This window comes from Onychomys torridus, chromosome 5 (genome assembly GCF_903995425.1).
Source record: "Onychomys torridus chromosome 5, mOncTor1.1, whole genome shotgun sequence".
NCBI classification, from domain to species: domain Eukaryota; kingdom Metazoa; phylum Chordata; class Mammalia; order Rodentia; family Cricetidae; genus Onychomys; species Onychomys torridus.
In genome coordinates, this window is record NC_050447.1 from 15,482,006 (window position 1) to 15,505,938 (window position 23,933).

General features: G+C 42.3%; 2 protein-coding genes across 2 annotated transcripts in view; one reads left to right on the forward strand and one right to left on the reverse strand.

Annotated features, from left to right (window-relative positions):
* The window catches only part of LOC118584713 (nuclear receptor coactivator 5-like), an 87,226-nt gene extending 83,193 nt beyond the window's left edge, over positions 1 to 4,033 (reverse strand). The window contains exon 1 of the mRNA XM_036188959.1: positions 3,913 to 4,033. Within this exon, the coding sequence (XP_036044852.1) occupies positions 3,913 to 3,922 (10 nt within the window). The 5' untranslated portion in view covers positions 3,923 to 4,033. The remainder of the gene's footprint in view (positions 1 to 3,912) is intronic.
* A 278-nt stretch (positions 4,034 to 4,311) lies between these two features.
* On the forward strand, positions 4,312 to 22,080 carry Cnep1r1 (CTD nuclear envelope phosphatase 1 regulatory subunit 1). The gene is made up of 6 exons (XM_036188824.1): positions 4,312 to 4,420; positions 5,254 to 5,325; positions 10,884 to 10,957; positions 15,844 to 15,953; positions 16,467 to 16,521; positions 20,650 to 22,080. The coding sequence occupies exons 1-6, from the start codon at positions 4,396 to 4,398 to the stop codon at positions 20,689 to 20,691; spliced, it is 378 nt and encodes a 125-aa protein (XP_036044717.1). The 5' UTR covers positions 4,312 to 4,395; the 3' UTR covers positions 20,692 to 22,080.
* Positions 22,081 to 23,933: the final 1,853 nt, after the last annotated feature.

Sequence of the window (23,933 nt, forward strand, 5' to 3'; positions counted from 1 at the left end):
GTAGAGGAGATTGATGTTTCCAGGTGTGTGTGTGTGTGTTTTTTCCTCATAGTCATAAGATTTTAAACCACTTGCATGCTCGATGCTCTTGGCAAACAGAAGAGAGCATCAGACCCTTGGAACTCAAGTTACATACCGTTGTGAGCCACCATGTGGGTGCTGGGAATTGAACCTGGGTCCTCTGCAAGAACAGCCAGTGCTCTTAACCTCTGAGTTATCTCTCTAGTCCCTTTTCTTTAATTTTTTATTCATTCATTTTTTTGTATATGTGTATGAGTGAACAAATGCTATAGCATGTATGTAGAAGTCAGAAGACCACCAGGAGGGTTAGTAATCTCTTTATACCCCGTGATGCCTAGAGATTCAACTCAGGTCCTCAGGCTTGGCTGCAATCTCCATTACCTGCCAAGTCATCCTACCAGGCCCTGACTTTACTTTGAAATTATTAATATTAGTACTGGTATTATTTTGTGTGTATGTGTGCATGCTCCAGCGTATATCTGTGTTTATGTCTCAGTGTGTGTTTGTATGTGTGTATCTGTATTTGTGTGTGTGTATCTCTGTGTGTGTCTATGTGTATATCTGTGTGTGTCTGTGTGTATATATGTGTGTGTATATGTGTGTACCTGTATCTGTGTGTGTCTGTGTGTACCTGTTATCTCTGTGTGTGTATGTGTATATATTTGTGTGTGAGTCTGTGTGTATGTACCTTATCTGTGTGTGTCTGTGTGTCTATGTATATGTGTATACCTGTATCTGTGTGTGTCTGTATGTGTATATTTGTGTGTGTGTATGTATATGTGTGTGTCAGTGTGTGTCTCTGTGTGTGTGTCTGTATGTGTATATTTATGTGTGTGTCTGTGTGTGTATATGTGTGTGAATATGTGCATGTCAGTGTGTCTCTGTGTGTGTGTGTCTTTGTGTCTATGTGTGTATATCTGTGTGTATATTTGTGTGTGTGTCTGTATGTATCTATGTGAACAATGTGGAGGACAACTGAGTCATTTCAATTCTCTCCTCTACCTTTATGTGGGTCCCAGGAACAGAACTCGGGTCACTAGGGTTGGGTGACAAGTGCCTTCACCTACAGAGCCATCCAGCCACCCTCTAGCTCTTCTGACTGATTTTGACTTGAAGTCTACTTTACCCTATACAAGAATAGCTACAGGGCTGGAGAGATGGCTCAGGGGTTAAGAGTGCCGACTCTTCTTCCAGAGGACCCGAGTTCAATTCCCAGCACCCACACGGTAGCTCACCCCTGTCTGAAACTTCAGTTTCAGGGGACCCCGACACCCGTGGCAAAAACACAAATGCACATAAAATAAAATAAATATTAAAAAAAAGAATAGCTACAAAGCCAGACGTGGCAGCGCATGCCTTTCACCCCAGCACTCAAGAGCCAGAGGCAGGTGGATTTCTGTAAGTCCTAGGACAGCCTGGTCTGCGGAGTGAGTTCCAGGACAGGTCCAAAACTACACAGAGAAACCCTGTCTCAAAAAAAAAAAACAAAACCAAAAATAAGTAAATAAATAAAGGAAGGAAGGAAGGAAGGAAGGAAGGAAGGAAGGAAGGAAGAAAGAAAGAAAGAAAGAAAGAAAGAAAGAAAGAAGAGAGGAAAGAAAGAAGAGAGGAAAGAACAGCCACACCAGCTTGATGGACAGTCTTTTTCTTCTTCTCTCTGTTTGTGGGTGTGTTTACCAGTTGTGGGTTTTCAGAGACAAGAGATAGTTGGATCTAGTTTTTCCAACTCGCCAGTGACAGAGACATGGCTCAGCAGTGAAGAGTATGCACTGTCTTTCAGAGGACCAGAGCTTGCTTCTCAGCACCAACCGGGCATTTGGCACAGGAGGATCTGGTCTCTGAGTGCATCTGCCCTCATGTACATGCCCACCACAGACATCCATGCTCCTGTGAGTAAACTTCACCCATGCTCCTGTGAGTACCCTCACATGTACTCCTGTGAGTACCCTCATCTATACCCCTGTGAGTACCCTCATCTATACCCCTGTGAGTACCCTCATCTATACCCCTGTGAGTACCCTCATCTATACCCCTGTGAGTACCCTCACATGTACTCCTGTGAGTAACCCTCACCTATACTCCTATAAGCAACTTTAATGAGCTCACTGGCTCACCGAGTTGGACTCTCGAGTTATCCTTGCTTTCCCCTTTTGTCAGCTCCTTCTCTGGGGTAGAGTAGACATTTGTTCTCGCTTCCCCAGGAAGAGTGCCACCCAACATAAATCGCCATTCTCTAAGCACTGCGGTGTATCAAAACGAAGTGTGATGAATTAGACTCGGGCACAGAAATGGAACATTGAAGAAGTCTAAGAAGCATTTATCTTTGCAACTAACTACAAGATGCGATTCCATGGCTGCCTCACGCCCCTAGTCCATGCCTTCTTTGTCATGATTAATGGTTACCCTTGCATTTTGAATTAATAGGCTGGAGAGATGACTCAGGCGCTAAGAGCACTCACAACTTTTGCAGAGGACCCAAGTTCATCCCAGCATCCACGCAGTAGCTTATAACTCCTGTAAGTTCAGTTCTGGGGGATCCGATGCCCTCTTGGGCTCCTTTGGCATCCACACACATGTGACATAAAGACATAATCATGTAAATAGATTTGAAAATACTCTTTAGAAAACTGTGATGGCTATTTATATGGGTTAAAGCCACTGGATATTCTTCTAGAGCACTCAGGCTTGATTCCCAGCATCCACACTGCAGCTCACAGCTACCCATAACTCCAGCTCCAGGTCCTTTGACACCCTCTCTGGCCCCTGCTGGCACCAGGCACACAAGTGGCCCACAACATACATGCAGGCAAAACACCCACACACAAAAAATAAAATACAAATCTGAAAATTGTGAGCCAAAATAAAGCCTTCCTTCCAAAGGGGGCAGGGGAGAAAGACAGGAAGAAGAGGGTAGGTTGAACTAGAGTTTACACTCAGGCTATGGCCATTAACCCAAGATTTTCACAAACATATTGTACTTCTCTCACTTGTAGAATTGACCTCTGAACAGCTGCCTTGATAACTCGTGCAGTTTCAAATCTTTTTTCTTACTGGATCCCTCAGTTAGGTATGAATGCTTTACATTTTGATGAGAACATGTGCACAGGTAAACACACACACACACACACACACACACACACACACACACACACACCTAAAGCAAAAGCTTGTGAACCAGAACTTCCTGCTCATTTCCAGCGACTCAGCTTTTTGTTTGTTTGTTTGTTTGGTCTCACTGTGTAGCCTTGGTTATCTTGGAGCTCCCTCTGTAGATCTGCCTGCCTCTGCCTCACTCACAGATATCTTCCCACCTCTGACATAGGAGGAAGCTTGAGGTGAGTAAAATATGCAATATATAATTTTGGAAACAGGGCAGTGCTGCTCCAGACCTGCTCAGCCCTGATGTTTTCAGTCACCTTGGGGCCCTCAGCTCAAATGTCCTCGAAATGCCACTAAAGCCCTTCTTTCCATCAACTTAGCATCTGTTGTTTCTTCCCTAGAACCACTCATCCGAAATCAATCGCTTGTTTGCATGCTTCTGGCTCCCTGCAACCTTTCACTGTGAGGACTGCAATCTTATCTACCTTGGTCATAATTGCATCTTGGATAAATACAATGCTTAGTGTGTCATGCAATAAATACTTCTTGAATTAATCAATGACCACCAGGAAGTAAACAGGACATTATAATCAAATGTCAATTTTGCTAACCCTGTACATATTTTTCTTATAGCTACTGAGGCTTTTATTTTTGCATTCTTTATTACTTAGGAATGTCGGATAGCATGAGGAGAAAATAACTAAGAGAGAAATCCTGCTTTAAGTAGTTGGCTATCTAAGAAAGAGGTACCATTAATCAAGGAAATCTATTTTGAGGCTTCTAGTTACTTACCGCTGAACATAGTTTCTCTTTAGTTTCTTGAGGGCAAGGACAGCTTGTTGATCTCTCCTTAGCAACCAGAATGCTGCCCAGAAGGTAGTGGGCGCTCAATCACTAGAGACTGAAAGAACTAAGAAAGGAACCTAGCGAACGTGTGAAAAGGAAGTATGCTTGGCCAGCTGCAGTTCCTCCCCAAGGCTGGAGGGGGCGCCATGACTATATCTGCCTGGCTGCCTGCTATTCTTGGCCCTTCCCGCTGAACGTCTAACGCTAGGTCCCCGGAGGCGTTTGCTAATATTAGCCAATAGAAAACTACTTTAGTTGTGAGGTCTGACTAAAATACCCAATAAACTCAGCGTTTCTAGAAAATGGGCGGTGTGAAGGGGAGGGGCTGAGGGGAGCGGTTAGAGGTGGGAGTTGGCGCTGCCGGCCGGGCGGGGACGGAGGGCTGCGATGCCGACCGGGTCGCTGCGGTGACCGGAGCTGCCGCCCGACATGAACTCGCTGGAACAGGCGGAAGGTAGAGTGTGTCGCCCGCCCGGTCCCGAGGCAGATGGGGCCGCGAGGGCAGCGTGACAGGGACGCGGGGCGCACGGCCGCGGAGGGGTGTCGCATTCTTCCCGCTCGAACTGGGGGCCCTTCTCATTGACGAGCGCTTGCGTGTTGTACAGTGCGAATTCATTTTCTTTTTGTCTGACAACCCCACGAGACGGAACCCTAGTTTCCTCCTTGGCTTCCGGTACTTGCCGGGGTTTCGAAGTGCTCTTGGCCTTCCAAAGTTTTAAAAAAACACCACTGTGGAAATAACACCCCACTTCATTCAGAGGTACGCCCTGTCACACAGCACAAGGCGGAGGTGCTCCCTGGTGCTGCCGGGACGATCGGGTAACCCTTTCCGAGGAGGGGAGGGAGTGTCTTTGCACAGCCCGCTATCTGTCTACGGAAGTCCAGTAAGCCATACTACGTAGCCATCGAGAGCCTGAATCGGATAATTGCAGACAAGTAGACCTCATGGGTTTTGGTGCTTCAACAGAAAGTTCTTGGTTTCACAGAATTAGAATTCAGCCGGATTTTGGTCCTTTTATTTGGGACTCCCCCAATTCCAGCTTTTGGCTCTGGCTGTTTCCACTTACCATTTTTCAGGCTTCTAAAACTAGACCAATTGGTTTCCAGAAATTGGAATGAAAGAAAAGTGATGTTTTTGTTGCGTCTTTAAACTGTCATCATAAGCAAACAGTGCCTGACACATGTGATTTGATGTGTAAGACCTGTAGCCGTTATGGAGCTAAAATTTCATTTTTAATAAGTTCAAACTGGAAAGCGTAGGTTGAGAACTGAACTCTCTTTGCCTAGATCTCAAGGCTTTCGAAAGAAGACTTACTGAGTATATTCATTGCTTGCAACCTGCCACGGGACGCTGGAGAAGTAAGTTGCCAAATGCTTTCTAAGGGAAAATGAAGTGCAGCTGATAACTTTATTCCTAACTAGGAATGACTTCCTTTCATTTAATGCTTTCGACTAATAAAGGCTTGTTTTACTAAGTTATAAGATTTCTGTGTTTAGACAACTCTTAAATGTGTTACTTAACACTGTCAACAATGTGTTACAAATAAGTACTTACAAAAAGAAAATTATGGGCTGGCAAGATGGCTGGGATGCATGAAGTAGACTTTAGGCCTTAGTTTCATCTTCAGAAGCCATTTAAATGAGGAAGGAGAGGATGGACTCCACAGAGTTCTCTGACCTCCACATAGGTGCCGTGGCGTTCATGCCTATACCTATCATGCACACAATAAATGATTTTTTAAAGAAAAATTATAACTGGCTACACTAGAAGGACAGACTATTTTATATGGTTGAATTTTTCTTTGTTGGGGGGGGATTATTATGTATATACATACTAGAAGAGGGCACCAGATCTCATTATAGATGGTTGTGAGCCACCATGTGGTTGCTGGGAATTGAACTCAGGACCTCTGGAAGAGCAGCCAGTGCTCCTAACCTATGATCCATCTCTCCAGCTCCCCCCAATCTCTACCCCCTTTTTTCCCCCTGGTTTTTTGAGATAGGGTTTCTCTGTGTGACAGCCTGTCTGTCCTGGAACTTGCTTTGTAGATCAGGCAGGCCTGCCTTTGCCTCCGAGTGTTGGGATAAAAAGTGTGTGCCACCACCGCCCAGTTGAATTTTTATTTTTCTATGAAAATATATACATATTTTTCAATTTTTAAGTATATCAGTGTTCTGTCTGCATATACATATGTGCATGCCTGGTGTCTGCAGAGTCCACAAGAGGGTACCATGTACCCTAGAACTGGAGTCACTAGTGACTGTAAGCCACTGTGTGGGTTCTGGGGCCGAACCCAGGTTCTCTGTTCTCTGTGAGAACAGCAAGTGCTCTTAACTGCTGAGCTGTCTGTCCAGCACCAATCCAAAAAAAAAAAAATCACATTTTTTTTTTTTCATTTTGTTTTATGTAGATCGGTAGATTTTTGTTTTTGTTTTGTTTTGCTTTGTTTTTTTCCAAGACAGGGTTTCTCTCTGTAGCTTTGGAGCCTGTCCTGGAATGTATAGGTGTTTTGACTGCATGTATGTCTGTGGACTACATGTGTGTGTAGTGCCCAGAGGCCAGAAAAGGGCAGTAGATCCTCTAGGACTAGGGTTACCTAGGACTTCTGAAAGAACAGCCAGTGTTCTTAACTGCTGAGCCATCTCTCCAGCCCCAAGATACATGTTTTTTTATTAAATGTTATAACTTTGATTAAAAACATGCAGTAAAAACTTTAGTAGCCTATGAGCTCCAGATTTAGTGAGATACTATCTCATAAAATAAGTTAAACATTGACTTCTGGCCCCTGACCCTGTCTGTACTTACATACCTGAACATGTACACAGATACATAAGAAACTCCCCAAGCAAAACACAGTTTGCCTACCAACTATTGAAATATAATTTGTTAAGAAAAATCATAGTTTGGAGCTGGAGAGGTTGCTTGGTGATTCAGAGTGCATGCTGATGTTGTAGAGGACACAAGTTCAGTTCAGCACTTAGGTCAGCCACCTGTAACTCCAGCCCAGGGCATCTGACACCCTCTTTTAGATTCTGTAGACAGGTGCACAAACCCATATGGACATGGACACACACACACACACACACAAATACACATAATTTAAAATAATAAATCTTTTTTGAAAAAAGAAAAATCATATTTTGACTTGAGGGGATGACTCAATGGTAAAGCATATGTGTAGCATATACAAAGCTCTTGCTTTAAAAAAAATCATTCAATTATACCTATACAAGTTAAAACATAGGGCTGGAGAGATGGCTCAGTGGTAGACCTGAGTTTGGTTCCCAGCAACCACATGGAGGTCTCTGCAGGTCCTGCATACATATAGTATACATACATACAGAATTATGTAGATATTTAAAAAACAAAAGTTATGACATTTCCTTTAGTTTATTTTTAAAAAATATTACATTACATGTATTTATTGTGAGCATGTGAGCAACTAAGATGCCACAGCCCACGTTGAGGTCAGAGGACAACTTGTGAGAGACAGTTCTCTCTTTCCACCATGTGGGTCCTGGGAGTTGAATTCAGGTTATGAGGCTTGATGGCAAGCATTGTTATCAGATGAGCCATCTTGACCTCCTTAGTTGATTTTGTTTTGTTTTGCAAGACAAGGTTTCTCTATGTAAGAATCCCGGCTGTCCTGGGACTCATTTTGTAGACCAGGCTGGTCTAGAACTCACAGAGATCCACCTGCCTCTGCCTCCCAAGCACTGGGATTAAAGGTGTGTGCCACCACCACCTGGCCTCCTTAGTTGATCTTTGATACAGCAAAGTGGTATACTTTGGAGCCTGACCCAGAAAAGACTTGCACCTTACTACTGCCCATTCCTAAGTATTGTGAAGGCTACCAAGTATGATTTGATTGAGTTCTAGTTACCGCTCCAGGAGGGGCAGAGTGGGAGATGTGGACAAATGAGAAGGCTCTGCTCATCTATATTAAGATGAGGAGCTGTCTTTTTCCTCCTCCATCCACCCCTTGTCTTTTTGGCTGTGTGATCTCACTGTCCTCAGCTTTGGACTAGTCGGAGGAAGCGGGACTCTTGAGATTTAGCTTCTGCCTAGAAGTACAATCAAGATGAACCTGTTTTTGAGTCGTGGGACTCAGATCCTGGGCCTTACATTTGCTGGACATGCTCTCTGTGGCTGGACCACATAGACAGCACAAAGACATGGGTTTTTTGTTTTTGCTTTTTTTTGTTAAAACTTTTTAGGTTTTTATTATTTTATGTGTATGAGTGTTTCACCTGCATATACATCTATGTACCACATGTGTGCCTGATATCCAAGGAGGTAGTGAGCTGCAGTTTGGGTGCTGGGAATTGAACCTGGCCCTTTATATTTTTTGAAGATTTAATTATTACTTTTATCTTAATGTGTATGAGCATTTTGCCTGCATATGTGTATGCATACCATGTGCATGCCTTAGTACCCAAGGAGGGCAGAAGAGGGTGCTGGGCTTCCTAGAATTGAGTTAAGGACAGTTGTGAGCCACTATGTACTGAAAACTGAACTCTGCTCTTCTACAAGAGCAGCGTATGTGCTTTTATCTACTGAGCCATCCCAGCCCTGCACAGACATATCTTATGTCAAGGCTTGATTCAGGCTGCAAGACCAGAAGAGCACTACTGAAGCCAGGCTCAGGACTTTTTTTTTTTTAATTATTTATTTATTTTTATTTTATGTGCATTGGTGTTTTGCCTGCATGTATGTCTGTGTGAGGGTGTTGGGTCCCTTAGAACTGGAGTTACAGACAATTGTGAGCTGCCATGTAGGTGCTGGGAATTGAACCTGGGTTCTCTGGAAGAGCAGTCAGTGCTCTTAACCACTGAGTCATCTCTCCAGCCCCAGGATTTATTTTTTTATTATGTATGCAGTGTTCTGTCTGCATGTATACCTGCACACCAGAAGAGGGCATCAAATCTCATTATAGATGGTTGCAAGCCACCATGTGTTTGTGGGAATTGAACTCAGGACCTCTGGAAGATCTCTTAACCTCTAAGACATCTCTCTAGCCCCATAGGGGTCAGGACTTTTAAATGATTTTTATTAGTTGTCTTTATGAAGCTAAAACCTTAATTTTGATTGGTTAGATTCATAAGTAGTGATTTTTTTTGTTCTTGTTTATGAAGGAATTGCTCCCAAACCTTTGCTGGAAAATCTTTTAAAATGTCATATGGTGAACACACTGTACTTTCCATCTACTTCATACATGTGCGATCAGCTTGGTTAATGTACTGATCAAATAAAAACATATATGGGAAATCCTTTCTAATATTTTGTTTTACGTCTTTTTTTTTTTTTTTTCAAGACAGGGTTTCTCCCTGTACTTTTGGTGCCTGTCCTGGATTTCGCTCTGTAGACCAGGCTGGCCTTGAACTCACAGAGATCCACCTGGCTCTGCCTCCTGAGTGTTGGGATCAAAGGCATGTGCCACTACCACCCAGCCAGTTTTGCATCTTTTTTTTTTTTTTTTTTTTTTTTTTATAAAAGTACCAGTGTTATAAATTTCTTTCTGGAAATAAAGAATAAGGAATTGAGTTTAATTTGTTCTTAGCTCAGAAAATATTTTGATTCTATTACTAAATACCTAAAATGATTTTTTTTATTACCTCTGTCACTGGGAATTCCAGATGATTAGGATTTTATTATGTTTCTGTGTTTTGAAATTTGGTTTTCCCATTTGTAAATTTATCCAATGAAAGAACTGTCTTCATTTCCAGAACATTAACTAAGTCATAGTATCCTTTCATTCCTTTTTTATTATTCATACCATCTGTTCTTCAATTTATTTATTTTTATTTATTTATTTTTTAAAGATTTATTTATTTACTATGTATACAGCATGTATGACTGCAGGCCAGAAGAGGCACCAGATCTCATTACAGATGGTTAGGAGCCACCATGTGGGTGCTGGGAATTGAACTCAGGACCTCTGGAAGAGCAGTCAGTGCTCTTAACCTCTGAGCCATCTCTCCAGCCCCCCGTTCTTCAATTTATAATCTATTTAGATTTTAAGAAGGGGGAGGCTGTCTAGCAAGTGGCTCAACAGGAGAAGGTGATTGTCGCCAAGCCTGATGACTTGAATTCAGTGCCCAGGAGCCATCTGGTGTAGGGAGAGAACCAACTCTCCATAGGTACCTCTGACCTCCACATGTGAACCATAGCGCACACACATATGCATACATACATACACAAAGTTAAACAAATGTAAAGTTAAAAAACAAAAAAGCTTAGTGGGAAAAACTAAACCCTTTCCAAGTTCTTCTAGCCCTAAAAATTTCTTTTAAGTCCCTTTTAAAAACCAGTACTGGGGGATTGGGGATTTAGCTCAGTGGTAGAGCACTTGCTTAGCAAGCACAAGGCCCTGGGTTCGGTCCTCAGCTCCGGCAAAAAAAACAAAAAACAAAACAACCAGTACTGAGGTCTGCTCCCTAGTGACTTCAGCAACTCCAACAGCAACCTTTGTTAGTCACTGCAGAGCCCCAAGTTAGAACTCACAGGGCTGCAGTGTGGCTCAGAAAGGAGCCTTTGTTTGTGTGTTTACATTAGAAAATGGGGTTTTCTTTTTCCATTTTGAGTTTACAGGATCTGTAAAATCACAATGAAAGTTCTATAGCGTGGAGTCTTATGTTGAAATTTTGCCATCTGACTTCTTGGTTTTAAGTTTTAGACTTCATTCTCATGAATTCTAACCAAGAAAGAGGAAGTTGCTATCCTCCGTCCCTGGAGTTCAGAATGTTGAAGAGAGTCCCTCAAGATGGCAAATCTGACTCTTGAGCCTGGTCATTGCTGTGTCTGATCAAGTGTTGCATCCTTTGGCTGTGGCTGTTAGGCACTGGTGGAAGGGGTATCAAGACATGAGGGATGAAGGGGGTGTTTGCTTACTAATTTTCTGTTTATCTTTCACCAGTGCTTCTTATAGTGGTGTCTGTCTGTACAGCTACTGGTGCCTGGAACTGGCTAATAGATCCTGAGACCCAAAAGGTAGAAATTTCATTTTAAAATCTTTAGCAGATTAAATGAGATACTGGATGTAGTAATGCTAATTATGAAATACGATGCCAAGCTACCTGTGCCTGCTACTAATGACTTTAATCCTTATATTAGCAACATGCTCATATTGTTCTTTCGCTTAAGGAAAGCTCGAGCTGGTTGTTGTGGGTTGTTATTTTGAGACAGGGTTTCTCTGCATAGTCATGGCTGTCCTGGAACTCACTCTGTAGACCAGGCTGGTCTCAAACTCGCAGAGATCCACCTGCCCTGCCTCTGCCTCCCAAGTGCTGGGATTAAAGGTGTGTGCCACCACTGCCTGGTTCAGTACCAACTTTTAAAAACTGTCATTCAGTGAACTGTCTATGAGTACCTTTCTGCATCCCATAAAGCGTTTGAGTTGCCGGCGGGGAAAGACAAATATGACTGGTAAACAGATTAGACCAGGTGGCCAGAATCAGGAAGGAAACCAAGTCACTGATTTCTAGGCCATGTAGCTCAGTGAAGGTGACAGAATTGAGCTATAAATTGATCTCTAAGTGACCCGATCCTAGGAGTCAAAATTAATTCTGTGTGTTTCCATTGTCATTGAAGAGAACACATGCCCGCTCCTTGGATTAGCAAAGCTCTCCTTTCTCCTCACTCGTCCTTCCATGTTTCTTTCCTGGAGTTTAATATCGAGTACCCCAAGAGGTCTCCCACTGGGGGCTGTGTAGGAGCTTCACTATACCAATTGCAATATCGGATTTCTATTTGATGAAAGCTGATAAAACGTTTCTGAAGTTTCCACCTCTTCCTCCTAGTGCCTTACTTTCAAGCTCAATCTTTTTTTATTAGAAAATCTGTAGTCTTGGGTTTTTCTTTATTTTATTTTATTTTTGTTTCTTTTTTTTTTTTTTCCTTCAAGACAGGGTCTCACTTTGTAGCCCTGGCTGTCCCGGAACTTCCTATGGTAGTTTTGGTACCTGTCCTGGATCTTGCTTTGTAGACCAAGCTAGCCTCAAACTTACAGAGATCCACCTGCTTCTGCCTCTATCTCCCAAGTGTTGAGATTCTAGGTGCACACCACTACTGCACACCTGGCTATAAATTCAGTCTTGTTTCTTGAAAATTGTAGTCTTCAGAAATCATAAAAATAAAATAGGCTCCCCCCCCTTTTTTTTTCTATTTTGAGATATAGCCCTGGCTGTCCTGGAACTCACTGTGTAGACCAGGCTGTCCTGGAACTCACATCTATTTGCCTTCCTCTACCTCCTGAGTGCTGGGATTAAAGGCATGTGCCACCATAGCTCGGCTTAGGCTCTCCCTTTTAAAATTATAATTAAGTAGATTATATCTATAGATTTATGTTCTACTTTTTAAATTATACAGGAAGCCTGTTATTTGAGGCTTTTGTCATCAATGTAGTTGGCAATTCAGACAGCCAGGGGGGTTGTTAGCATGTAACCTTCCCGACTGTCCACTGAGGGAGATGGGAAAGGACAGGGAGCAGGGGAGGTTGGTGTTGAGTTTTGTTAATATAGGGGTTTATGGCAGACAGGAAACTCTCCTGTGAGTTCATTTATAAAATCCGATCTGAAGGCTGTACTTGGTACTCATCTGTAGGGGAGGGTGGAAGGAGGCTGGCAAGAAGATTAAAAAAAGTTGTATCTTGGGAAATGAGTCTACTTATAATTGAGAAAAATATAAGCTGATTTCAGCTAGTTGAGATCTTAATAAAACGAAGAATTAAATGTAATCGGAAATAGGCCCCAAACTATGTAGTTAATATAATTTTTCTAAATTAGGTGAGAAGATAGCTGTTAGCCTTAGGGTTGACTCTTTTTTCCTTCAGTATTTAATAACCCCAAACCTGATGAGCACTCTACCCAGCAACTGTGTCTGAAGGATATAAAAGCCAGGGAGAGCCGGGCGGTGGTGGTGCACGACCTTAATCCCAGCACTCAGGAGGCTGCTAGGCAGATCTCTGTGAGTTCGAGGCCAGCCTGGTCTACAAAGCAAGATCCAGGACAGGTACCAAAACTACACAGAGAAACCCTGTCTTGAAAAAAAAAAAAAAAAAAAAAAAATCCAGGGAGAGAAAGGGTATTGCAAACTCCTAAAAGAAGGAAGAAGATGTCATCGGTTGTTGCTATGGAGGGAGGGAGGCTAATACAACTGACCTAATTAAAATCAAAACAAGACTAGGGGTGGTGGTGCAGTCCTGTAGTCTTGGCATCAAGGGAGACTGAACCAGGAGGTTTGAGTGACTGGTGCTGGGGCTGCATGGTAAGACATTGTTACTAAATAACAACAGAAAAATAGCCAACAACTTTTAGAGCATAAAATATCGGGACTGGAGAGATGATTCAGTGGGTGAAGTGTTTGCTTGTGTAAGCATGAGGGCCCAAGTTGGTAACTCCAACAATCATGTAGCACAAGACGAACGCAGCAGCCCAGTTCTATAACCCTAGTGGTTGGGGAGAAGGGGGGGGGGGGGGATGGGGGGTGTGTGTGACAGTAGAAGGATTCCACCAATCAGTGAGCTCCAGGTTCAGTGAGAGATCTTGTCCTAAAAAGTAAGGTGGAGGGTAAGAGAGGAATGAGTGAATGCATGCATAGACTATGCACACATATACAAATGAAATACAAAGTACCATATGTGCTAACATTGTATAGACACAGCCCACACCTTTAATCCCAGCACTTGGGAGGCAGAGGCAGTAGGGTCTCTTGAGTTTGAGGCCAGCCTGATCTACAGAGCAAGTTCTGGGATAGCCAAGGATACACAGAAAATCCTGCCTCCAAAAACAAACAAAAACCCCTCAGATTTCCTTAAATTACATAGTGTGTGTGTGTGTGTGTGTGTGTGTGTGTGTGTGTGTGTCTCTGTGTGTCTGTGTGTGTCTGTGTCTGTGTGTGTTTGCCACTCTTGTGGAGGTCCGAAGACACTTTGGAGGGAATTGGCTCTCTTCCACCATGTGGGTCCTGGGGATTGAACTCAGGTTATCAGGCTTGGTGGTACCTATCAACCATCCTGCTGGCCAGTAAACCTCAGAGATTGTAAAAAGGCAGTTCTTTAGAGCAGATATGGTGGCTTATGCCTATGTTGCCCTACTTGGGAGACTAACGCACAGGGTTGGCTGTGAGTTCTAGGCTGCCATGGTTACAAGGGAAGTACCAGGTCAGCGGGGGCTCCATAGCAAGGCCCTGTCTCACTAAACAGAAGGAAAAGGAAGTCCTCTAGAGCAATAGTTTGTCTTCGGCATCACCTAAGCCCTGGTCTTCATTTGGCCATGTTGACTCATATACCTAGTACATTTCTTTGTCTTGTATGTATGTTTAGCTCTCTGTCTTAAACCCTGAGAATCTCCTGTGGGGAGAGTGCTGTGCTGCCTTTGAGTATTTCTTCTCTGTTCTTACCAGTCCATTTACTTTGTTTTGCTAGACACTCTACATGTTTATCTTTTCACTTTGTTATGTTTTGATTTCCAAGCCTTCTGCCTTTTGTGCCCTTTCTTGTTCCACGCATAGATCCTAGACTCCTGTTCCTCTACATAGTCTTTAGAATTGTGTGTTTTCAACTTTTCTACGGTCTTTTCATTATGCCCAGATCTGAATGAAGCCCCTTTGCGTTCTCGTTCCCTCTCTCCCTCTCCCTCTCCCTCTCTCTCTCTCTCTCTCTCTCTCTCTCTCTCTCTCTCTAGTTCTGTACAGATTCCTACTAACCAGTTTTCCCTGCTTCAGTGTCCTTTGGCCACTGAAGTCTTAGCAGCTTCAAAAACAATTTTTAAAAATTTCATATTTTTCTGTTTCATCATTTTTCAAGTAGCTTCAAAACAGCTTTATGTAAAAAAATTCAAATAAACCTAATTTATTTCAAGCAAAGTCGATGGAGAAGCTGTAGAAACTGAGCTAATAGGGAAGGTGATGCATGTGTGGAGTGTGGGGCAGGAGATGAAGATTAGTCTGGGACCTGGTTATGAATGACAGAGCTGGCCCAACTCTCTTAAGGTAGCTTTTGTTGGTTAGTTTTAATTTTTCGAGACAGTCTCACTATACAGCTATTCCAGAACTCCCTATGTAGATCAGGCTGGCCCTGAGATCTACTTGCCTCTACCTCCTGAGTGTTGAAATTAAAGGTGTGTACCACCTGGGGCTGGAGAGATGGCTCAGAGGTTAAGAGCACTGCTTGCTCTTCCAAAGGTCCTGAGTTCAATTCCCGGCAACCACTTGGTGGCTCACAACCATCTGTAATGAGATCTGGTGTCCTCTTCTGGCCTGCAGGGATATGTGCAGATAGAACACTGTATACATAATAAATAAATACATCTTTTAAAAAAAAAAAATGTTTGTACCACTACAACCACCACCCCAAGCCTTGAGGAAGCCTTTTGACAGAGAGGTAATTAAATCAAATTCAATCTGTGTTTTCACCTTTAGTCCCAGCACTTGTAAGGCAGAGGCGGGCAAATCTTTGAGTTTGAGGTTAGCCTGGTCTACAAATTGAGTTCAGGACAGCCAGGGCTAAGCAGAGAAATCCTATGGGGTGGGATGGGGTTGGGGATGGGGGGTGGAGGCAGTGAGAGATGGGGAGAGGGGAGAAAGAGACTAAAGGTCTCATCTTCAGTCATTGAACAGAAAGATCAGGATTTTTGGTGGGGTGGTTTTCTGATTATAGGATGAATTTGAAATGGTCTAGTGTTTGGCATGGATGACATACACTCTATGTTATCTTACCATACAATGAAGATAAAGCCTGTGCTTTAGTTTTCACAGCACAGCAATAAAGAGAACTAGAGTGGTTAGAAGTCTTTACATCCTTGTAGTTTAGATGGTAAACATTACACATTTCTGTGTAGGGTCCTAAGATTTTTACATCTCACACTTTTCTCTTACAGGTGTCCTTCTTCACGTCATTATGGAATCATCCATTTTTCACAATTAGCTGTATAACTCTAATAGGCTTGTTCTTTGCTGGCATACACAAAAGAGTAGTCGCACCATCAATGTATCCTTTACCAGGAGCTGAATTTTGTTCTCTGAACTAAGCTGAAGAACTTCTCTTATCTAAGTGGTTGTTAGAAGCTGTGTTAATCACATTCCACCCCAGTGACAAAATACCTGGGAAGATTTGTCTTGGCTCCGGTTTTAGAGGTTCCGGTTCATGACTGACTGAAAACTCCATTGTGTTTTGGCCGTGGTAAGACAGACATCATGGCAAGGAGTGTGGGATAAAACAAACCCATCATGGCCAGAAACAGAATGAAGGGTTCAGTAACAAAATTTGCCTTTCAAAGTCACCTCTTCGGTGACCTACATCCTCTGACTAGGCCCCAGCCCCTTAGCAATGAATGTATCAGTGGATTTATCTATTGATGAAGTTTGTCCCTTTGCTACTCTACATGCCAATGGCCAAGGACCAAGCCTTTAACACATGAGCCTTTGGGGTAACATTTCTTGTCGGAACCATAACAGAAGCTTGCTTCACATTGGCAGTTTTCCTTTGACCACATTGATTCAGCATAGCGGCTCGATGTCGAACTGTATTATCAGAATACAATATGTCTTGTGATGATGTAAGTATTTTTTTATTAGAATATGCCAGTAGCCAGGTATGATTGTTGACATCTATAATCTCTACCCTTGGGAGGCAAGAGGATTTCTTCAAGTTCAAGGCCACCCTGATCTACATAGTGAGACCCTGTTTTAAAATAACAGAAATGCTGAGGGAGTACTGACAAGTGGGTAGGGCATGGTGGCATACACCTGTAATCTCTGTACGATGAAACTGAGGCAAGAGAATCAAGAGTGTGAAGCCAAGGTCTGGGGTATAGCTCAGTGCTTGTTTAATATGTGTAAAGCCTTGGGTTTGGTCTCTTAAGACCACATGAAACCAGGCATGATAGTGTACACCTGTAATCCCAGCATGTGGGAGGTGGAAACAGGAAGATCAGAGTTCAAGGCTTTCCTTAGCTATATACAAATTTGAGGCTAGCCTGTAGATAAAAATGCTGTCCTTAAAACAAAAAACAAACAAGCAAACAAAAAAGAAACAATAAAGGAGTTAAGGCCAGCCTGAACTCCATAGCAATGTCTTATCTGAACAAAACAAGATTATACCTGAAATCTTTTAGTCAGGCTTATTGGCACACACCAGGAGGCAGAGATAAGCCTGGTTTACATAGCAAGTTCCAGACCAGCCAGGGCTACAGACAGTGGTGCCAAACAAATTGGTAGGGTTGACAGTTGAATCTTTCATATTTTTAGTTGTTTTTTTTTTTTTTTTTTTTTCAATTTTGAGACAGGGTTTTGGTTTGTAGCCTAGGCAGGCCTGGAATTTACTATGTCATCCAAGTTGGTTTCAAACCTTCATTTCTCATGCCTTAGCCTCCTGATTGCTGGTGTTACTGGTGTGCACCATCATCATGCCCATCTCATTTTGATCTTTCTTAATGACAGAATCATAATGTACCTTAAAATTCAGTAAAATTTAAAAATACTATAGTCATTAGTGACCCAAAGTGGTGAGAAATGACTTTATAAACTGTTATTTATCTTGTGGTATTCTGTATGTTGTCATTTGTAAAATAAAAATATCTTAACTATAGGTAAACAGCCTGTTATGTGGGTTTTATGGGTGAGGTTGTCAGTTTGTTTGAGACAGGGTTTCTCTATGTTGTCCTAGCTGTGCTGGAGCTCACTGTGCAGACCACGCTGGAGACCCTCCTGCCTCTGCCTCCCGAGGGCTGGGGTTAAGGGTGCGCATCACCGTTCTGCTCTTCGAAAGGACCTACGTTGAGTTCTCAGTACCATGTCACATATGTGCCTCTAACAGCAATTTCAGGGCATCCAGCACCCTCTTCTGGGCTTCACAAGTACTTGTACTCACATGCGCACATTCACACATAAATTATTTTCCAAAAATAAATCTAAGAGCTTGGCATAGTATGTTCTCCTTTAATTCCAGCACTCAGGAGGCAGAGGCAAGAGGATCTCTGTGATTTCGGGGCCATTTTGGTATGCATAGTGAGCTTCAAGATTGCCAGAACTACATAGAAAAACCTTGTCTCAAAAAACAAAACAATACAAAAGTAAAAAAAAAGTCAGGTATGGTGCATGCCTTTAATCCCAGGAGGCAGAGGCAGATGGATCTTGTGAGGGTACCATCTACATTCATGCAGGCAAAACATTCATATACATAAAATAAAATGAACCTGATCTTTAAAATTTTAAAATAGTGGAAAAGTGGTATGAAAGATATGCTAAAAAGCCAGGGGTAGCCAACACAGCTGCTTGTAAACTCAGCACTGTAGTTGGTTGAGACAGGAGCATTGCCGACGTGCCAGCTCCAGGTTTAGTGAGAGACCCTGTCTTGGGAGAGGAAAATGGAGAATGATGCTACAGAATACCTGCTGTGGTCCTCTGAACTTTGAAGAAGTTCCACATGTGCATACGCACCATGAGTGCATAACCATACACACGTAAGAGAGTGTTCTACAATAGCAAGAAGTTAGCAAAAACTAAATGACCTCAAGTGAAAGTCGAAAAGGCAACCAGGATCTAGGTGACACGTTTGATCGGAAGAAAAATATAAATTAAAACTGTCTAAATTCTCACCAGCCAAAGATGATCGTGTCTTGCACTTTGTTGTATATTCTTATTGGCGTCTAATAAAGGAACATGTTGCCCCAACACAGGAATTTAAGAGCCCCTAATTATTGGCCGTTAACCATGTGCAAAGTCCCAGGCTTATTTCCCTACCCAAATTATCGTAGTTGTCTTAATTGCATACTGGTTGCATTGTAATTTAACCTCCTGTTTGCCATACAGTTGCCATCTTTCATACTGTATGTGTTCTTTGTTTCCCACTGGAATTAAATGCACTGTGGGAGAAGCTGCTTTTTCTGTGGTTTATTACTAAATATTTAGCATATCATGCGGTACCGGGCACCCAAAGAATACTGAATAGATGTGTTAGTAATGTAACACATCTGTGTAAACCCTTCAACTCAAATCTAGCTTGTTCAGATAAACCCTTAGAAGAATTTGGATTTTATGGTATGTATTTATTGTTGCTGTTATAACTTATTTTTTATATATTTGGCTTAGCTCTACAAAAACATTTCTTAGAATATTTTGGCCACCAACAGTTGTGAGTATTCATTTGTGACTGTTGGTTTACTTTTTTAAAAAAGATTTTATTTTTTTGTGTACAGGTATTTTGCTTCCATATGTCTGTACACCATGTTTATACTTGGTGCCTGTGGAGACCATAAGAGGATGTCCGATCCCCTGGAACTAGAGTTATAGATGTTTGTGAGCTACCATGTACCATGTTGGCTGGGTTTTGTTTGTTTGTTTGTTTTGTTTTGTTTTATTTGTTTGGCCTTTTGAGACAGAGTTTTTCTGTGTAACAGCTCTGGCTGTCCTCAAACTCACTGGGATCCTCAAACTCATTTAGATCCACCTGCTTTTTCCCAAGTGCAGGGATTAAAGGTATGCCCCACCACGCCAGTCAGCCTTGTTGGCTCATAACTGCTGAGCCATCTCTTCAGCCCCTTAGTTTACTTTTTAACTTAAGGAAATGAAAACTTTATGTGGAAAGAAGCATTTTGTCCAAATAATTTATGTATTATATATAGTTTAATAAGAAACATAAATCTCAACACTTGGGAGGCAAAGCCAGGTGGATCTCTGAGTTCAAGGCTAATCTGGTCTACACAGTGAGTTCCAGGTCAGCTAAGGCTATTATATAGTGAAACCCTGTCTCAAAAAACAAACAACAAAAATATACCAAAGCTATCCTGAAACACACTCTGTAGATCAAGCTGGCCTCAAACTCAGAGATCCTCCTGCCTCTGCCACCCAAGTACTGCTAGCCAAAAGCTCCAATCTCTATTCAGTGTACTTTTTCTTTTTAACCACCCTCCCTTTTGGTATTTCCTGTGACATTCCCTGTCGTTCCCCCCCCCCTCCCCCCCGTGTAGTTTTTGCACCTTTCCTGGAACTCGCTTTGTAGACCAGGCTGGCCTCAAACTCACAGAGATCCGCCTGGCTCTGCCTCCCAAGTGCCACCACCGCCCGGCCCGTGTCTTATAGAACTTCTCATTGTTCTAGAATTGAAACTAGTCCCCCCACTTCAAGTACTTAGCTGCATTCAGCTAATGGCAACCTAACTGGACTGTGCTACCATAAAACACTAAACAATCCAAACATCAGGATAGAAGTAGGGATACTTCTGGGTATGGTGGCGTACTCCTTAATCCCAGCACTTGAGAGGCAGGAGGATATCAGAGGACAACTCGGGAATCATTTGTCTCCTTGTACATTGGGTCCTGGGGACTGAACTGAGGTTGTCACCTGTCAGCAAGAGCCTTTACCCACTGAGCTATCTCACTAGCTCCATCATATGCCCTTTAAAAGAAAATTTTTACATTTTATTGGTTGATTTTGTGCGTGTGTGTGTGTGTGTGTGTGTGTGTGTGTGTGTGTGCGCGCGCGCATGCCAATGGGAACAAGAAAGACTTGCCGTAGTTCTCTGCTTCTGCCATATTGGTTCTAGGGGATGAACTCAGGTTATCAAGCTTGGCAGCAAGTGCCTTTACCTGCTAAGCCATGGTCCTCAAATGCCCTTTAAAGTTTGTAAGTAACTGCTGGTGTTTTGAATAGAACTGTGAATTGATTTTTTTTTTCTTTTCTTACAGACTGGAAAACTAATTTTGAAACCTAGACCTCATGTTCAATGACAAACTGCACTATTGTTAGGGAACCTAAACCAGTCTGTCTTCAAATAAGAGATACAGCAAAATGCCCTAAAGGATTCCTTTTGGAGTTGGCTATGTGACGGTTTAGCAGCCAGTGACGAGCGGCATGCACTGTTTGCCGGAGTATCTTGATGATGATGGCTGAGCTGTCAGTGCTGCAGTACCCTTGATTACCTGTGTTCAGTATTAGTGTCACTTGAGGACTTCAGCTCCTGCAAAGAGTGTTGCAGGGGAAGGATGCGTGTAAGTTACTAAGTTCAACTTAGAAACCAAACCTCATTCAGTTTTTATAATGTATTTTTGCAAACTACTGTAAATAGCAAATCAATGCCAATGTTAAGCCAAGAGGAAAATGTTTGGACTTTGTTCTCCTGCACCAGTATTTCAGGAACCATCTGTTTGGCATCTCCACAGCTCCTTAACACTGGCTACTATGTGTGCCTTCATTCTCAGCGTCTCTTCCCATTGTGCTGCAGGAAAAGCATCAGACTCCACTTAGACTGAGAAAAGCCCATCTCCATTATGTTGGAAATTTATATGTTTCCACAATTTTTGTTAAGCCCAATACTGGATTCTGGCAACTATTGTTATATTTTTCAGTAAATTGTTTTCATGTAACACTAAATTACTCTTTTAAAAAGAACTTAAAAAAACACCCCAAAGTCTTCTGAATGTACAAGTTAAATTATGTATTGTCTGGGAATTTGACAGTCCTTATTTTAGGTGACTGGATTTTATGCTGTGGTAGACGTGTTAGACTAGTGCTGTCCTGTGTAGCTGATGGGCTCAGCCCATCGCCAATAACACAGGAACCACACTGCAAACCAGAACCTGCAGTTCTCACTGCTGGTGAGTGTTGATGACATACTGTGTATGTGCAACAGCCACGTGTAGTGCAGTAGCCTTCGAAATGAAACTATTGGGATTGCTGTAAATACTTCAAGTACTAGAGGTGCCTTTTATCTGTGTATTAGAAGATTTTGAAAAGTTAAATTATTTCATGAGCAATATTTTAAATTTCATCTAATATGAAACTAAATTTGAATAATAGAACAAAAACATTTAATAAAGCTGCCATTTAACTAACATGTATTCATCTTGACTTTCCTGTGTATAAAATTGTATTCTTTGAATTGCAGCAATAAACCCTCTGCTTCTAAGAACTCTTTAAGAGGGTATTCTGTATGTTCTGCATTGTTTTATTTTCTGTAAATTTTGTAGGTAAATATGTGCATAAAATAAATACTTTATATATAACTAATGATTAGAGTTTTTCTTTGGTTTATTGTGTCTGCAACTGGAAAAAAATGTAAACATATTCTATGTATGAGATACAAGCTAATTCCAAATTAGAAATTTTACTTAATTTTTTTTAATGTGTATGAGTGTTCTGCTTTCATGTATGTCTGTCTACCACTTCATGCCTGGTGCCTGTGCAAGTAAGAAAAGGCTTCAGATCCAGTGGAGCTGGAGTGACAGATGGTTGTGAACCACCATGTGGGAGCTGGGAATTGAACCCCAGCCTCTTCAGGAACAGCCAGTGCTCTTACTGTTCTTAACCACTGAGCCATCTCTAGCTATTTCACTGTACCTGTCCAGTAGACCAAACGTAGATGCAGGTACTATTCTAGACTATTAGCCTGCTTCATATCTTATTCATCATGGTCTAGTAATGCTTGGCCTTTACTAAGGAAATGCAGGTTTTGCCATGTTGCTCTTACAGACTTGGATTGGGAATTTCCTGTAAGAGTAAAGCTGAAAAAGATTTAGGGCCTTCAGTATTAGGGGTCAGGGGAGTACTCCTTTGAGTGTTTGATAAGAACCTGACTTCTCCCTAGAAGAGGTATCTGAATATATAAATGACTGTGTGCTTGGAGCCGACGGGCTCAGAGAAGAAGTCCTGCTACAGTGTGGAGGTTTGTGCTTCTCTCCTTTCCATTCTAGTTCTAGTCGTTCCTGTGTCCTGTTTTGTTTTGTACTGTAGATGTTCATTTTGAGACCGGCTTCACTGTTTCCTATCAATCTTGAATTCCTGGGCTCAGGCAATCCTTCAGTGTCCTAAGTCTCTGGTTTAGGATGATTAAAGGGATGTGCTACTATGTTTGCAAAGCAACAGCCATAATTGTTTTTAATTCTTTAGGTATTTATTTATGTATATAGGTGTTTTGCTTGCATGTGTACCACATGTGTATCTGGTGCCCACAGAAACCAAAGATGTCAGGTCCCCTGGGACTGGAGTTACATGTGGTTGTGAGCCATGTAGGTGGTGAGAATTGAATCTGTGTCCTCTGCAAGAGTGCTGAACCATCTCTCCAGACTCTGGATAATTACCCCCCCATACCCCAGATCTTTTGAGACAGGGTCCCACTATGTAGCCCCAGCTCTGTCCTGGAACTCAATTCTGTAGACCAGGCTGGCCTTGAATTCACAGAGATACACCTACATCTGCTTCCTGAATGCTAAGATTAAAGGCTGTGCCCCTACTCCCTGGGCCAGGATAACTATTGTTTTCTCCCCTCTTCTCCCTATTTTGTTTTCTTTTTCAAGACAGGGTTTCTCTGTGTAGCCTTCTCTGTTCTGGAACTAGCTCTGTACCAGGCTGGCCTGGAACTCCCAGAGATCTGCCTTCCTTTGTCTCCTGAGTGCTAGGATTAAAGGTGTGCACCACCACTGGCAACAGTACCTCTGTTAAAGGCAGTCTAGAGCTACCGTGCTCTGGAAACCCCATATCAGGACTAGGGTTTAGCTGCTATTTCTAGCTCCCTAGGCAGTGCCTAACATAGCAAAAAAGCACTTTTATGTGAGCAGGAAGACTTGCTCATGAATGAGTGACGTGGAACTGAATGGACAGCAGACTGTTGGACAGTAAGTATTTCAGAGCCGTCAGCATTTATATAATCACCACACCTGCCTGAACAAAGTCTGAGAATAAAGTCTGGCTAATCCCAGACTTCACTTGGAAGGCATTCAATATTCAGCTTTCCCTTTGAAAGTAATTATCTCTTGAAATAATAAAAGTGGCTCGCACTCCTTTGAAATTTCAAAAACTGTCTTTGTACATAGAGAAACCTCTCCTTGATCATACAATCTTAGTGGCGAATCTGGAACCAGAGGACTGCCTAGCTGACTACTGGCATTGAAATTCTTTGATAATTACCTAATCACGTAATGTAGGGCAACATGAGCCAGAGGGCAATAACAGGTAGGGAGAGCAGATCTCTAGA

What these genes read in the sequence shown, in the direction of transcription:
- Cnep1r1 (XM_036188824.1), top strand. Translation starts at nt 4,396, where the DNA reads ATGAACTCGCTGGAACAGGCGGAAG. An exon ending in CTCGCTGGAACAGGCGGAAG is followed by an intron (nt 4,421 to 5,253) that starts GTAGAGTGTGTC and finishes CTCTTTGCCTAG; the next exon opens with ATCTCAAGGCTTTCGAAAGA. An exon ending in TGCCACGGGACGCTGGAGAA is followed by an intron (nt 5,326 to 10,883) that starts GTAAGTTGCCAA and finishes ATCTTTCACCAG; the next exon opens with TGCTTCTTATAGTGGTGTCT.